The 14047-nt window shown below is 39.0% G+C and overlaps 1 protein-coding gene across 3 annotated transcripts in view; it reads left to right on the top strand.

Annotated features, from left to right (window-relative positions):
• Nucleotides 1–14047, top strand: part of LOC117403991 (EGF-like repeat and discoidin I-like domain-containing protein 3) — a 171846-nt gene that overhangs the window by 110883 nt on the left and 46916 nt on the right. For all 3 annotated transcript variants that reach the window (XM_058986898.1, XM_058986890.1, XM_058986906.1), the window contains 2 exons: nt 1009–1153; nt 2120–2304. In XM_058986898.1, the coding sequence (XP_058842881.1) occupies nt 1009–1153; nt 2120–2304 (330 nt within the window). The remainder of the gene's footprint in view (nt 1–1008; nt 1154–2119; nt 2305–14047) is intronic.

The following is a 14047-nucleotide window of genomic DNA, read 5'->3' as shown; positions in this document are numbered from 1 at the left end:
TTGAAGCATCCATTTAATATTATAAATAGACAATCAGAATCTTAGAGGATCAAGGGGGGGGGGGGGGGTAATCATAATTGTATATCTTAGCACAGTAGCCACATTCAGCACGTAGAATACTGTGTTATCATCCTAGGTATGGTTAGGGTACAACTACAGCAGAACTTGGCAGCTGGAGTTCTGACATGCACAAGCCCTCCACTGGCAGTGAAATTACATATTGATTGTAAGATTATTTCTCCTGACTTATAGAATTGTCCCACTCCCATCTTTCATATATGATCGTAATTTATGTCCCAAGCTGCTCAGCCACAGCTGTGCAGTTAATGATCCCCGCTGTTTGTCTTTTTTTCTCAACCCGTCTTTACCTGGCTTTGAGCTGCTTGGAGCAAAGAGATCCTAAGTGTCTCCACTGAGCAACCTTCCTCATTCCTCAAGTCATGTGAACCTGTGACCCGCCCCACCTACTGTCTCTCTCTATATAAATATAGAATAGTTGGCGGTGGCTGAGTTGCCCCATATTATTTGAATGTAATGAGGAAGGCTGTTCAGTCCCAGCAATTATAATTCTCTAGACAAGCTCAAAATGAATTAAAGACAATAGTAAAGGTAATTTATTAAAACATTTAAATGGCATTTGAAGCAAATTCCTTTTTCTTAAAGGTTGAAATGCCGCTTGGTTTTGGTAAGTATTTGGTGGGTTTGAACAGGTTCCGATATGTGGTGGAATGCCTGCCAATAAAGGTCACAATATAAATGCATTTTTAATTAATTGGTTGAATTCACAAAGCTTGATCCATGCGCTGGCTCTCTCCTCGTAATATCAACAACAACAAATTACATTTATAAAGTGCTTCTTTATTCCGAGGCACCTCAAAAGCGCTGTTGAGAAATGTAATAATCTGGAATTCCAAAGATGCCTTTTAATAAAAAAAACCACAAATCAAATTAAGCAAAGGCCTGACTAAATAGATCATTGGTAACAGAACAGTGCATTTTGTTTTTCAGATCTTCCGAGGAAATGTTGACAACAACACCCCCTTTGCCAATTCCTTCACTCCGCCTGTGGAAGCCCAGTATGTAAGACTGTACCCACAGGTCTGCAGAAGACACTGCACCCTCAGAATGGAGATGCTTGGCTGTGAACTGACAGGCACGTTTGTTTGTTTGTTTGTTCACTCACTGTACACTGCAATGTCAGTCACTACTCAATAATTCAATTAATATTTTTATGATGTTCTAATACGGAAACAGAGAATCTCAAAGAATGTTTTAGTGTGGAGAAAGGCCCACCCAACTCTAGGAAAAAAAAAAGCTTTTCTTTACCTTCTCTGCACTCAAACACCTGCTTTTCAATTGCAGTAACCAGAATGATAAATGTGCCTAATTAACAGCAGTTATTCTTTAGGTGTCAGCACCATTGATGTATATTTTCAAAAAGAATGACTTTTAAAAACATGGGACTTGTTTTAATATTTCACTGTAATTGAAATAGGGTGCTTTGTGGCCCAAGGTTATGACAAACAAATATTCACTAGATCGTCTCATGAGTGTAATTCTGAGTGTATAATGTGTAAAACAGCAGTCAGGTTCCTGTTTTAATTACCTAAATGACAATTTTATATATAAGGTAGACTTTTGCTAATCAAAACCAATGTTTAGACCAGACCATGTTGAGAGTGCTGAACATAATCTGTACCATACCAGAAAATGTCTTGCCTTGTTATAGAATTATGATATCTAAGTTTGTACAGCTGTTTCCAGAATCTGGGTTAGAGAACTATGTTTCGAGTTGTTCTGGAACATGGCTAGGAAATATTTGTTTGACAGGTAATGAGAGCTGGTGCAAAGAAACTGGTACCCCTTGTACTGGATCCAGTATGGGAAGCCTTGATTCACAATGCTGCCATGAGTTGACAGCTAAGGGAAGTATATTTGGCATCCATAACGTCAACACTGAATCATAAATTCTGAGTCTAGTAGACAAATGTTTCGACAAAATAGCCCTTCCATTGGTTTAAAAAATGTCAAGGCTGTAGAAGAACACAATGGCCATGGAACTTGCCGACATGCAACCATTGTATCTTATAGTAAAACTGTATAATTTATTTGTCCCCAGGCTGTTCTGAGCCATTAGGGATGAAAACGGGTCATATCCAGGACTATCAGATAACCGCCTCCAGCATCTTTCGAACTCTCAACATGGACATGTTTACTTGGGAGGCCGGCAAAGCCCGTCTGGATAAGCAAGGCAAAGTCAATGCATGGACCTCAGGGCACAATGACCAGTCACAGTGGCTACAGGTAGGATACTTTTCCAATCTTAAAAATGAATAGGTTTCATAGCAACAAGCCTCGCTCAGAGTCCAGGAGCAGTTGATGAATCTAGCCCATTAATGTTAAAATATGTCCCTAATATTAGGTGGATTTGTAACAACTCCCAGGCACTCTTTTGTGGTAATCAGTACAGTGACCATTAGATTGAAGGTTTGCTAGACATCTTTGCTAGATTCTGTAGGAATGACGGGAATAGGGTGGCTTCAGATTTAACTGATTGGGGGTACTAATTGTGAGCAAGCTTCATCAACCAAGTGGGACTTATTTCAGAACATTTTAGTATGGATACTGAAGTACTGTATTGTATGTACAATACATTTAGCGCCATATAGGAAAGAAAAAAGGGTAAGAAACTATTATTTTAAAGCTGGGACTTACCTTCTGTCATAAAGGGTGTGATGTAAGTATAGGCGCAGTGCAAATAATTGTGGATGCAAAATTCATGTTGCATTGCGGCCAAGCAATTATTTTGCACTGCGCCCTATGTAAGCTTAAGAGCAATGCAAATTACTCAACAAGCACCAATAATGATCCACAATTATGATCATGAGGGTCTCAATGAGTGCATTGGTCTATTTAGCAGGTGCACTTGCAGAGTTTGGAGTACAGAATGCAGTAGTCACTGTATGACATTTGTGGAGTATGAAAATACAAATAAAAAAAATATGCCAGAGGAAGAGCAGCAAATACCTCTTGACACACAGAAAAGAAAAGAAAAGTTTTCTGAGAAGGAGCTGAGAGTTCATACAGCTGAGGTCACTCAGAATGAAACAGAGTTGTTTGGAAAAGCCTCAGCCAACATCAGTTATGCAGTATCCTTAGTAGGGGTGGTACATAGAGCCATTATCTGTATCTGTATCTGTATTCGTGCCCATGCTATTCGTTATTTATTTATGAATTCGGGTGTGTATTTGTCAAACCGGAAGTGGGCGGGGCAAAATCGAGGCAAAAAAATAATGCAACAATGTGCAGTTTTCAATGCAACACACATGCAAACTTCACTTCTACTGTGTATAATATATACTGTGCAGTCCAGTCCTGTGCTGTATTTTGTAACAAAGCTCTACTATAAGTAGGGCTCTTCGTTTTTTTTTTGTTTGATGACGTAATGTCCCTTTAAGTTTGTTTTGAGCCGACATAATTTCTTAGTAAAAACGAAGAGCCCTAACAATAAGCAATGGGACCACAATAACCACTAACAATAAGCAATGGGACCACAATAACCACTAACAATAAGCAATGGGACCACAATAACCACTAACAATAAGCAATGGGACCACAATAACCACTAACTAATAAAAGAAAGAATGCAGAAAGGTGATTTTTTTATCGTTTGTGCTATTTTAAAATGAACAGTAATGATAATAGATAAACAATATTTGGGATTTTTAAGGCTCGTGATCTGACAACAGTTGTCATATGTGCAATAATTTCCACAAATGTATTATGTTCCCATGAGCAAACCAACATCTCTGCATGCGTGCAAGCAAAATTTACATACACTTGCAGTTCTGTCCAGTTTACTGCACTTTATATAAAGATCTACTAAAAACAACTATTTACAGTAATCATTAACAACATAGTGGAATTAACGATAATGTATTATATATATATATATATTTTTAAAATCAAATAAACTTTTCTAAAATGTCTTGCCCTTCTTCTCCGAACGTGTTCCTCCCTGTCCTCAACAAGAGCCAAGTGTTGCCGCATCAGGAAGTGTACCACAGCCAATTACAGGTCTCTGTAGGTGTATACTTTTATACAGCTCTTAGTTACTCGCTTCTACAGTGGTTTGCACCATGTAAGAAGTGTTTGGAGGGCCAACAATTGCCTACGTGCAAGGCAAAATCCTTACATCACATCATAATATTTACCCCCGCTTAGTATCCAGATCCCACCCAATTCTATACTCTTGTCTTCATTTGAATGCATGTCGATATAATTTTGATGGATTAATGGTGGCAAAGTGCAAATTTGATAGTGGGTGCAGAACTCCATGTGAACACCATTCTTTACATACGCCACATTTTTTGAGACTGGTAGAATCAGACTTTACGGCTGCTAAACTCGATTTACGGCAGCATTATGGGAGTTTTGCACCCGCAAATCACTTTACGCATATCCTTACATCACCCCTAAAGTGTCTTTTCTCCTCCTCTCCTCCGGCTCCTTTGCAGCTTCCTTTCGGGGGTCAATGTATAACTGATTGTCAGATACAATATTCTAGTAATAAGTGACGTCAGCACAAATACCATGCAACATGCGAAGCATAGAGTAGTCAAAATGAATGAGATAAGTAGCTTACTGAATAGCCTGGAATCAACTCTTCCATTTACTACAAGTATTTCACGTGGTTCATTTAAAGTACTTGAAACAGCAGCAGTAGAAAAAACCAGATATTCCGGGAAACGTCCAAGGGTGAACGAGCAAGTAAAGTTTTTTATAAGACGCCTGAGCTAATAAGATATCAATGGACATGAGTGGTGTACAGCTATGCACACTAACATATTGTTATACTGTATGATGAAGATGACAAGGAACCCTTTCCTGTCAAGCAGTGTGCCTGGAGACAAGAACAGCTGTATTTTGCAACAGATTAAAGGCCTTTCGGGATGCATTTGGGTGCAGTTTTCTTTGTCTATTGTAGCTGCCTCCTGATTTCTGTCCATGGTCGGAAGCTGTGTTGTTGCTGTTGAATTCCTCCAGTGTGTTGTACGGATCTGACTGGCAAGCCTGAAGTGCTAACGTTGCTTAAGTCTGGATATGCTTGTCATCTTTAACTTGGCAGGAAGCAACTTGCAGGCATTCTTTCTGCTTGATCTATGAGAGACTGGCATTTTGTGGTTTATACTAATTTAGTTTTTGTTTTGTTTTGCTTTGGTTAAGAATTGTGTTTATTAAACAATATTTACACTTGAATGGTTTTCGCTCCCTCTAAGCTCTGTATTCGATATTGTAAGTCCTCAACTACACTTAGATCCACAGAAATGAATTGAAAATAAGAACCACTCTGCATTCTCATTAAACTTTATTTGCCAATCTAAAAGCAAATTAAAAAAAACAAAACCAGTTATTTCACCAGATGTTCAATTTAACAGGAAATAACTTCTTCTCCCCTGCAGAGTCAATCTGCGACAGTTAACAAGTTCATGCACAGTGTGCGAAAAATGACACAGTGCTGTGACCTGTGAGCATGACAAAACAATCAAATTAGGGAAAGTGATAGATTGTGTTTGAGCTTTTTCAAATTATACTGAGCATTAAAAGAAACTTACCACTTATATTTGAGCATCAGAAGAAACGTATCACTTATATTTGGATCAAATTCACTAGATGTGATCGAAAAATTACAAACTCTGTTTTAGAACAGGTGCAGTGACTTTTTATTGTGCTGATTAACAATTGACCTCACGAAGATGCTGCAAAATGATCTGTCGATCTTGGGCAGGTGTTGTGACTCTTGGTCTCCCAGTTCATGGCCTGTCATTGACACAGTGTGTCTGGTTATACCACCTCGCCAGGTTTGAAATTGCTGGCTGTGAGCACCCAAGACGGCGAGCCACAGTACGCTGCCCTAGTCCAGCCTCCAACATGCCGACTGCACGAAGGCACTGCTCTCTTGCCAGACATGGCATATTGTTTTTTTTTTCTGTGATTTTCTTTATTGCTTTTATTCAAGCTTGCAATTCAACAGATGACATTACCCCATACCAAGTGTCCGATCAACTGTCTCACTTATTATTATTGTTATTATTTGTTTATTTAGCAGACACCTTTATCCAAGGCGACTTACAGAGACAAGGGTGTGTGAACTATGCATCAGCTGCAGAGTCACTTACAATTACGTCTCACCCGAAAGACGGAGCACAAGGAGGTTAAGTGACTTGCTCAGGGTCACACAATGAGTCAGTGGCTGAGGTGGGATTTGAACCGGGGACCTCCTGGTTACAAGCCCTTTTCTTAAGTGCATATGTGATTAAGTGCATATGCTTCAGTCATAGTCACTCAAGCGTGTCATGGTCAAGGATGAATGATCGAGTGATTAAAAATAAACCAAAAACATTTTATCAATGTCCATCATTTATATGCCTTATTTTTTCCAAAATAAATGTGTTATAATAGTGATACGTTTCTTTTGATGCTCGGTATATATTGAGCTACATTTCTCTTAATATTATACAAGTATAGTGAAATGTTCCCATTTGTTGTTTTGCTGGGGTTGACACTTGAAATGAAAAAGAAAGACTGAAAACAAGAGATTGCTTTATCCTAGTGTTGTACCAGGTGTTATGTTTTAAAATAAAAAATAGATTTCTTACAAAATTATACATTTCAGACCTATATGATAAATGGATCTACAACTATGGCCAAACGATTTGCATAACCCAATAGAATTAACTAAATTTGTGTCATCAAGTCAAATATAACCTGCTGATTAATGTTACGTTAACATATTGAATTATATACTGCTTTGTAGTTTTCTGTTTACATATACAAAAAACTGACAAAAAATTGAAAAATGTGACATTTTGAAATCTAAGATTGAATACTGCACTACTATTATGGCTTCTGGTAGACTGTTGTGATATAGTTTTGAAATTTCTTTGATATAAATTATATTCATATAGTTATTTGTGTTATTATGTCTCAATCATAACATTCTAGGTGATGCAAAACTTTTGGCAATAGCTGTAAATGTGTGTATCATATGGATTTTTTGGGTTTTTGTTAGCTATAGTCTCTTTAATTGGTGACATATATTGTATTTGTCTACCTGCATGGCATTTAGAAAACATATTTTGCTGAACCAAAATGCTCATCTGGAGCTAGCAGTGCCAAGAAAAGGTCAATCGTTCTTGTTAAGCAGTGGTGGACAGGTTTAACCTCTCAAACAGAGTCATTGCAATCCTGTTCAAGCCTTTTCAGTCTCTTTAATTAATAGTGTTGGCAGGCATAATGCCTATATGAATGCAATTTAAAAGTGCAATTCTGAGCTTGATATTTAACAGCTACAAGATCTATAATTAGGAGCACCAAATGCCAGCCATCACATTTGACAAGGTGTCCTCTGCAGCATGAAAGTAGAAAGTAATGTTTGAAAGAGATCTGGCTTCATAATTGTGTTTTAATATTATTATTATTATTATTATTATTATTATTATTATTTATTTCTTAGCAGACGCCCTTATCCAGGGCGACTTACAATCGTAAGCAAATACATTTCAAGTGTTACAGTACAAGTAATACAATAAGAGCAAGATAAATACAATGACTTTGGTTCAAGTAAGTACAAGTGTGACAAAATACAATTCAATAGTACAGCAGATAACAGTGACAGTGATAGTTACATCAAGATATGATTAAATACAAAATATACAGATTAAACACTTGGCAGATTACAGTACTCTGAAGTACAGGATTAAATGCAGTAAAATAGGTGGCAGATAAGAGCAAATAAAGTGCATTTAAGGAAGGGTGATAGTGTCCCAGGGGAAAAACAGGAGTTCTACAGGTGCTGTCTGAAGAGGTGAGTCTTAAGGAGGCGCCGGAATGTGGTCAGGGACTGGGCGGTCCTGACATCTGTAGGAAGGTCATTCCACCACTGCGGAGTGAGGGTGGAGAAGGAGCGGGCTCTGGAAGCAGGGGAGCGTAGAGGAGGTAGAGCCAGTCTTCTAGTGCAGGCAGAGCAGAGAGGTCGAGTGGGGGTGTAGGGAGAGATGAGGGTCTGGAGGTAGCTGGGTGCAGTCTGGTCAAGGCATCTGTAGGCTAGTACAAGAGTCTTGAACTGGATGCGAGCAGTGATCAGTAGCCAGTGGAGTGAGCGGAGTAGTGGAGTAGCGTGGGCGAAGCAAGGCAGAGAGAACACTAGGCGGGCAGCAGAGTTTTGGATGAGCTGGAGTGGACGGGTGGCGGACGCAGGGAGGCCAGCCAGGAGGGAGTTGCAGTAGTCTAGGCGGGAGAGTACCAAGGCCTGGACCAGGAGCTGGGTGGCGTAGTTGGTGAGGAAGGGTCTGATTCTTCGGATGTTGCTCAGGAAGAATCGGCAAGTGCGTGCCAGAGTCGAGATGTGCTGGGAATAAGAGAGGCAGGGGTCCAGGGTGACTCCGAGGTTCTTAGCGGAGGAAGAGGGAGAGAGTGTGGTAGATTTCAGAGGAACAGAGATAGAGAGATCAGAGGAAGGGGAGGAGGGAAAAAAAATATGATGTGGATGCATGCAATGAGGTGTGTGCTGCTTTTATGGCAAAATGAAGTGGGTGGTGAGGCGGTCTGAACGCCAAAAAATTACAACCACAATGTAAGTGTTATCTGATGTATGGATGCCAATCTACCCATTGTATCCAGGAGAAAAATACGGCTGTACCTTTTTTGTTTCATTGTTTCAAAATCCTTGACCCATGCCATAATCTAATATGTTTATTATTAAATAATAACATAGGTACAGTATGTGTGGAACTTTGATAGCAGAGCTGTTAATGACCATGCAATACATTGCAACAGGGTAAAAAAAAAAATGGTTAATACTAGGGTCCATTACATTGAACAACTTAGCATGCACTCACAATGCTGTAAATATACTTGCAATTTTTAAATAAAATCTGCACAAATGTATTCCTGCATGATCTTTAAGGCAGCTCTTATTAGCAAATACTAATACTAACAAACTCTCTAAGCATGTTGTCACAGAAGCCCTGCTGCTTTATTGCTTGTTTCCTTTAGTTACCCCTACTGTTAGATGCTAATCATATAACTTTATTTCAATACAATCTACATATTTTAGTTTACAACACAGAGATCTATGATTCAACTGTATTAGACACCCAACAGGATTTTGGAATCTGAAAACAAGTAATCTCTTTGGTTACTACACAGGTTATTAAGTGCCTCGTACAGAACGAATAATTTAAAACGTGAGCACATGATATATATACGAAAGAAAGAGAAGAGAATTTGTACTTTTTACTTTTTAGTTTCAGCGGGGTGTGTGCAGTTTTTCCCCATTGACAGGATTACAGTGTAGGCACCTGTATGTACTGTATGTACCAGCACATCCCACATAGATAGGTATTTAAGCAATACCTATGGAGTCCATCAAGTGTATATAGAGGATACTGAATGATCATTCATGGTATACCGTTTTTATTCACCACAGCTGGATGTCCCAGTAAATCACGAGCCCCAACAGGGTGAGTGGTTTATATAAGGACCTACGCCTAAGGGGAATAAAAACCGTATGCCACGAATGATCATTCAATGTTCTGTTTATACCACAAGTATATGTTTAAAATAAATAGCAATAAAATGTGTACATTGTTTATATTAAATCGATTAATTCAGGGATTATTTTACCTGACCGATCTTTACTTTCATTGTCAGCAGACTGTGCTTCGACGTGGATTAATTTCGAACCCTGTTCATGGCCTCTTTGCAACCGTCTTCAGATAGAACCTTGAGCTCAGTCTGTCAATTGACATCCTCTCTGTTGTTTCCTACCTTTATCGTTTTTAATGAAGGGGCTACAGGCTGCTCAGATAAGTCAGACAGTCAGATAGTAACTGGCATTTCTTGACTAAACTCTGTTGCTTCCTACCATTACCGGTAGCAAGTAAAGGGCTACAGGCTGCTCAGATAAGTCAGATGCAGGTATTTCTTAACTAAACTCATTCTCAAGGAAGTTGGAGTCAAAATCAAAACAACAATAGAAATTTGGAATTATTTCTGACATTTTAAAGTTGTTATAAAACACATATAGGTGGCAGTATTGTTTGAAGTACTGACATGCAGCTCCGTCCTGAATTTCAGCAGCACTCCACTGGATTGGAATGGAAACAAAGACACATTCAAAACTAGACCCAGTAAGCATGTTATCCCACTCATGCTATCCACTCCTGTTATCCCACTCCAGTGAGATAACGAAAATATATCCCACGCTAGATATACCCACTCTTGTGGTATAAAGAGAGATAACTGTATTCCTGGGTGGTTGAACAACAGAACCAAAGGGTACTTTATTTTTTATTCAAGCGGTGGCACCTATTGTGTTAGAGTTCACTTGTGTATCTTCTAATTATGCAATTTTCCCTTTTAAACGTTTAATATTTAATGTGAGGATCAATAAGTGACACAGAAAGTAGAAATTGTTGGTCATTATACTCAAGCATTTTGGGATGTCTAGGCATGCAAGTTCCAGATACATAATATTAGACTATGTTACTTGAGAGAGACAGGAGCAGGTGACACCTAATCAAATGACAGCTAAGGTGTGTTCGTTTGCAGCATTGTCTTGTTTGCATTTTGGGGAAGGAATCTTGTGCTGGGACCCCGCTGTTACAGGCAAAAAATTAAAGTGCTGTAGCCGTTCATAAAATGAGAATCATCTGAAACCAAAACCCTGTTCTTCAAGTGGAGATGAATCATTGTGACATCATGGTTATTCAGTATCAGGATCATGGCTGCTTGTGTGGGTATGGTGACGTAGTGATTATGGACTGGCCACTGGTCCTGTCTGTTAAGGGGAGAAGAAGAAGCCACCACCCTCTGAAAGAGGAAATGATCTGACGATGCCAGATCAGCAGGGTGGACCATGACAAAGCTACGTACCCCCCACCAAGGGGACTGCATGCATTAAGGTGGCAGTTGGGGAGGTGGAGGGTAGGATTACAACTGGGATTGTGACGGCAACCCCCAGGTGAGTTTACCTGAGATTTATATAGGAAGTGATCTAATGGGCAATTATTCAATAATCCTAGAGAGAGAGCAATCATTCAATAATCCCTTCCTCGAATATCAGCCTGAGCTTCCATGTAGTGCAGATCTGCAGAGAGTATAATCAAACACATAGGGCAACATGCTGTGAATGAGGGTGCAATGCATTGTACAAAGTTTGGCTTTTATACAATCTCAAAATGTTTTGTTGGTTTAGGGAGAGTATAAACATCTGCTCTGTAGAACGTTATTGTATAGTTTGGCAAGGAGAGAGCACAATGTTACCAAAAATGTGCCCATATTATAACTGAAATGAATAGAAGGCAGGTATTGTTTAAGTATACTGGTTGGAAAAGGAATGCGTTGAAAGATGTTTTTTTTGTTTTTTAACTTAATTCGTGGATGGTGGGAAATATATCTCAGTACATCTTGATGTGAGAAACACTGGGAATGTGGTGAGAATGGGGGTGTCAGAGTTTGAGCTCAAGTGGATTAAGACATGCATACTGCAAGACCAAAGCCACAGTGGAAATAGAAGCCAATAATATTTTATTTTTTAGTCTGGGGTGAAAACAATTGTAATGACACAGAAGTGGAAAGAAACAGGTTTGTTGCTGGAAGGAGCAGTTCCATTATTGTTCTGAATAGTTTCCTGCTAGTTTCATAATGCAAAACATATTACATGTTAACTAAAACTTCTAATGAGGTAAATTGTTAAGTGTAGACTTATACAAAGTACTCGGTTCAGTTGTGCAGGAGCACATTGCTGTTTACATGCAGACCACTGGTTTCCTAGGTAACTGTCACTTCAAACTTCTTTTTCATGTTTGAAGAGAACTAAGAGGGTTTGTGGGATTCTGTAGGACTTACAGTGATCCTGTTTATACTTGATGAGTGCTCACTCTGTATTCTCATGCTCCTTAAATAAAACCTGTTGCAAATTTGATTTTGACCTATGTTTTATTTGTGCCTGTGTTAATATGTTAGATCTGTACATTTAGTCTGATTTTGGTTTATTTAGCAGCTCTTGTCACTAGGGAACATGCAGTGCTTCAAATGGAGGGGATTGAGCATTGCCATCTTTTACTCGGTTCAATTAAACTGAGGCATTTGTCATTGGGGGATAGTCTCAGGTCTGGTGCTGCCAGTTGATGACAAATTGTTGTAGGTGTAGTTTTGAGATCTGCTTTGTTGAAAATGAGTCTGGGATGAAGCTGAATTGATATTCTCCTTTTACATCAGTAATTGTCTGTGTGTGTTGAGTTTCTTTTGATTTGTGTTTGGGCCCCAGCAGGGTTATCAAATTGAGTTTGTCTTTTGTACAGAAAATCTGTACAGTATCTATGACTCTTTATGTTGCGTCTCTCTTTCTTGAACTCATTTTTTCTTCCAGTTTGCTCTGGAAGTTTTACAAGGTGCTGAGTATATTTGTCCTTCTCATGCATGGTATCCATCATCCGTCTCCACCTCCACGGATACTTGCTATTTTACCATCAAGGATAAACGTAGGCTTTTATTAATACAACCTCCAGTGGGAAAGTGTTTAAAGGTGTAAAGGGTGCTTCGTCTCAATTTAAAGATGGCAAAAAAAAATGAAAGTTGAAACCAAATTGATATTTTGGTACATAAGCTGTCCTTGGGAAGTAGCTGTAGACGACATAGCCCTTCAGACATACTGAGGTTCAAGCAGGTTAATGCAGCTTGAGTGTCTCAACCCTAATGCCTCTAAATCAGGAATTAACTCATGTATTGAGGTACCTTTCATGTCTCTTGTCGTTCTTCCCCCTGCCACTGTAAATCCTGTTTTGTTTGTCACCTGCACCTATAGTTGTGATTTCAGGAGGGAGTAGGATTACCATATTGCCTATCTGGGCCTGTTTTTCTTTCCATTTACAATGCACTTTATTCTAGTATTCAATCCTTTACTGAACAGTCCATTTCAATGGTTCCCCTAAATGGGCTTCATTAGTTACACAGTAAGATACTTATAAGAGGTTGGACATTCCCATAAGGCCATTTGGTTTGATGACTCCACGAAGGTAAAAGACACTCTGTTCTAGGTCTGTTTTATTGAACAAGTAGACCCAGCTTCAGGTCAGCTTCTAAAAATATATAATCACATAAAGTAGACTTCGGTTTGGAAGAATATAATGTGGTTGATAAGGGGAAGAACCACTCTATGTTCTGAATACTGCTACGTCAAACCCAAACCTCTTCCACAATCGGGGACTTTACTGAACACCATCTGTATCTTCTAAGAGGACCGTGATGGGTAATCTGAACCTGTCATGTTGTGATTTGTGTCCGTATGTTTATGTTTCACTACGTAATTATTGTGAAAATGCACATCAGCACCTTGAGCAGATAGATTTGTTTTGTCATTATCAATGTTACGCTGCTTACTCCTCTAATGATGAAATGTACAGCTTTTATGTAAACTGTTTGTCCGATTTGATCTTGTTTTGGGAATACATGTACTGTAAAATGATCAGTTGAGCACTGTATTTATTAGTGAAAGTATAATTGATGGATTGGAGTCTATTAAACTGAGTGCAGAATAAAGCAAGAGCTTTAATACCTGTGATAAACTGCTGGAATGTAGGTTAAGCAATGTATTGGGGTCTGAATCCCTGAGGACTCATTTTCTTATTATTGTATTGTCTTGTCTTGGAATTGCTGCCTTGGTGTGCATCTTACAAAACTAACTGTCAGAACAAAAGTCAGCAATACACCACTGTCAAGTAGGTGTAGGGCCACTGTTGATTTGGTGTAGGGCAGATTCAATGTTAGTCTGTGTTTTAATTGTCCTGGATAGACTCCATTCTTCAGAACAATCTCAGCATAATAAGAACGAAAAGTGCAAAACTGCACTGGTGACAAGAAAAGAGATTCATCATATACTGTTATTTCATATAAGGATTGTAAATGTTTGGTTGGCATAGCTGTACCAGGCTTTACAGTGGCTCTTCAAGGGACCATTGGCCCTCTATACCAGGTCTTGGAC

Source organism: Acipenser ruthenus, chromosome 2 (assembly GCF_902713425.1).
Source record: "Acipenser ruthenus chromosome 2, fAciRut3.2 maternal haplotype, whole genome shotgun sequence".
NCBI lineage: Eukaryota > Metazoa > Chordata > Actinopteri > Acipenseriformes > Acipenseridae > Acipenser > Acipenser ruthenus.
This window is presented reverse-complemented; position numbering and strand designations above follow the sequence as displayed.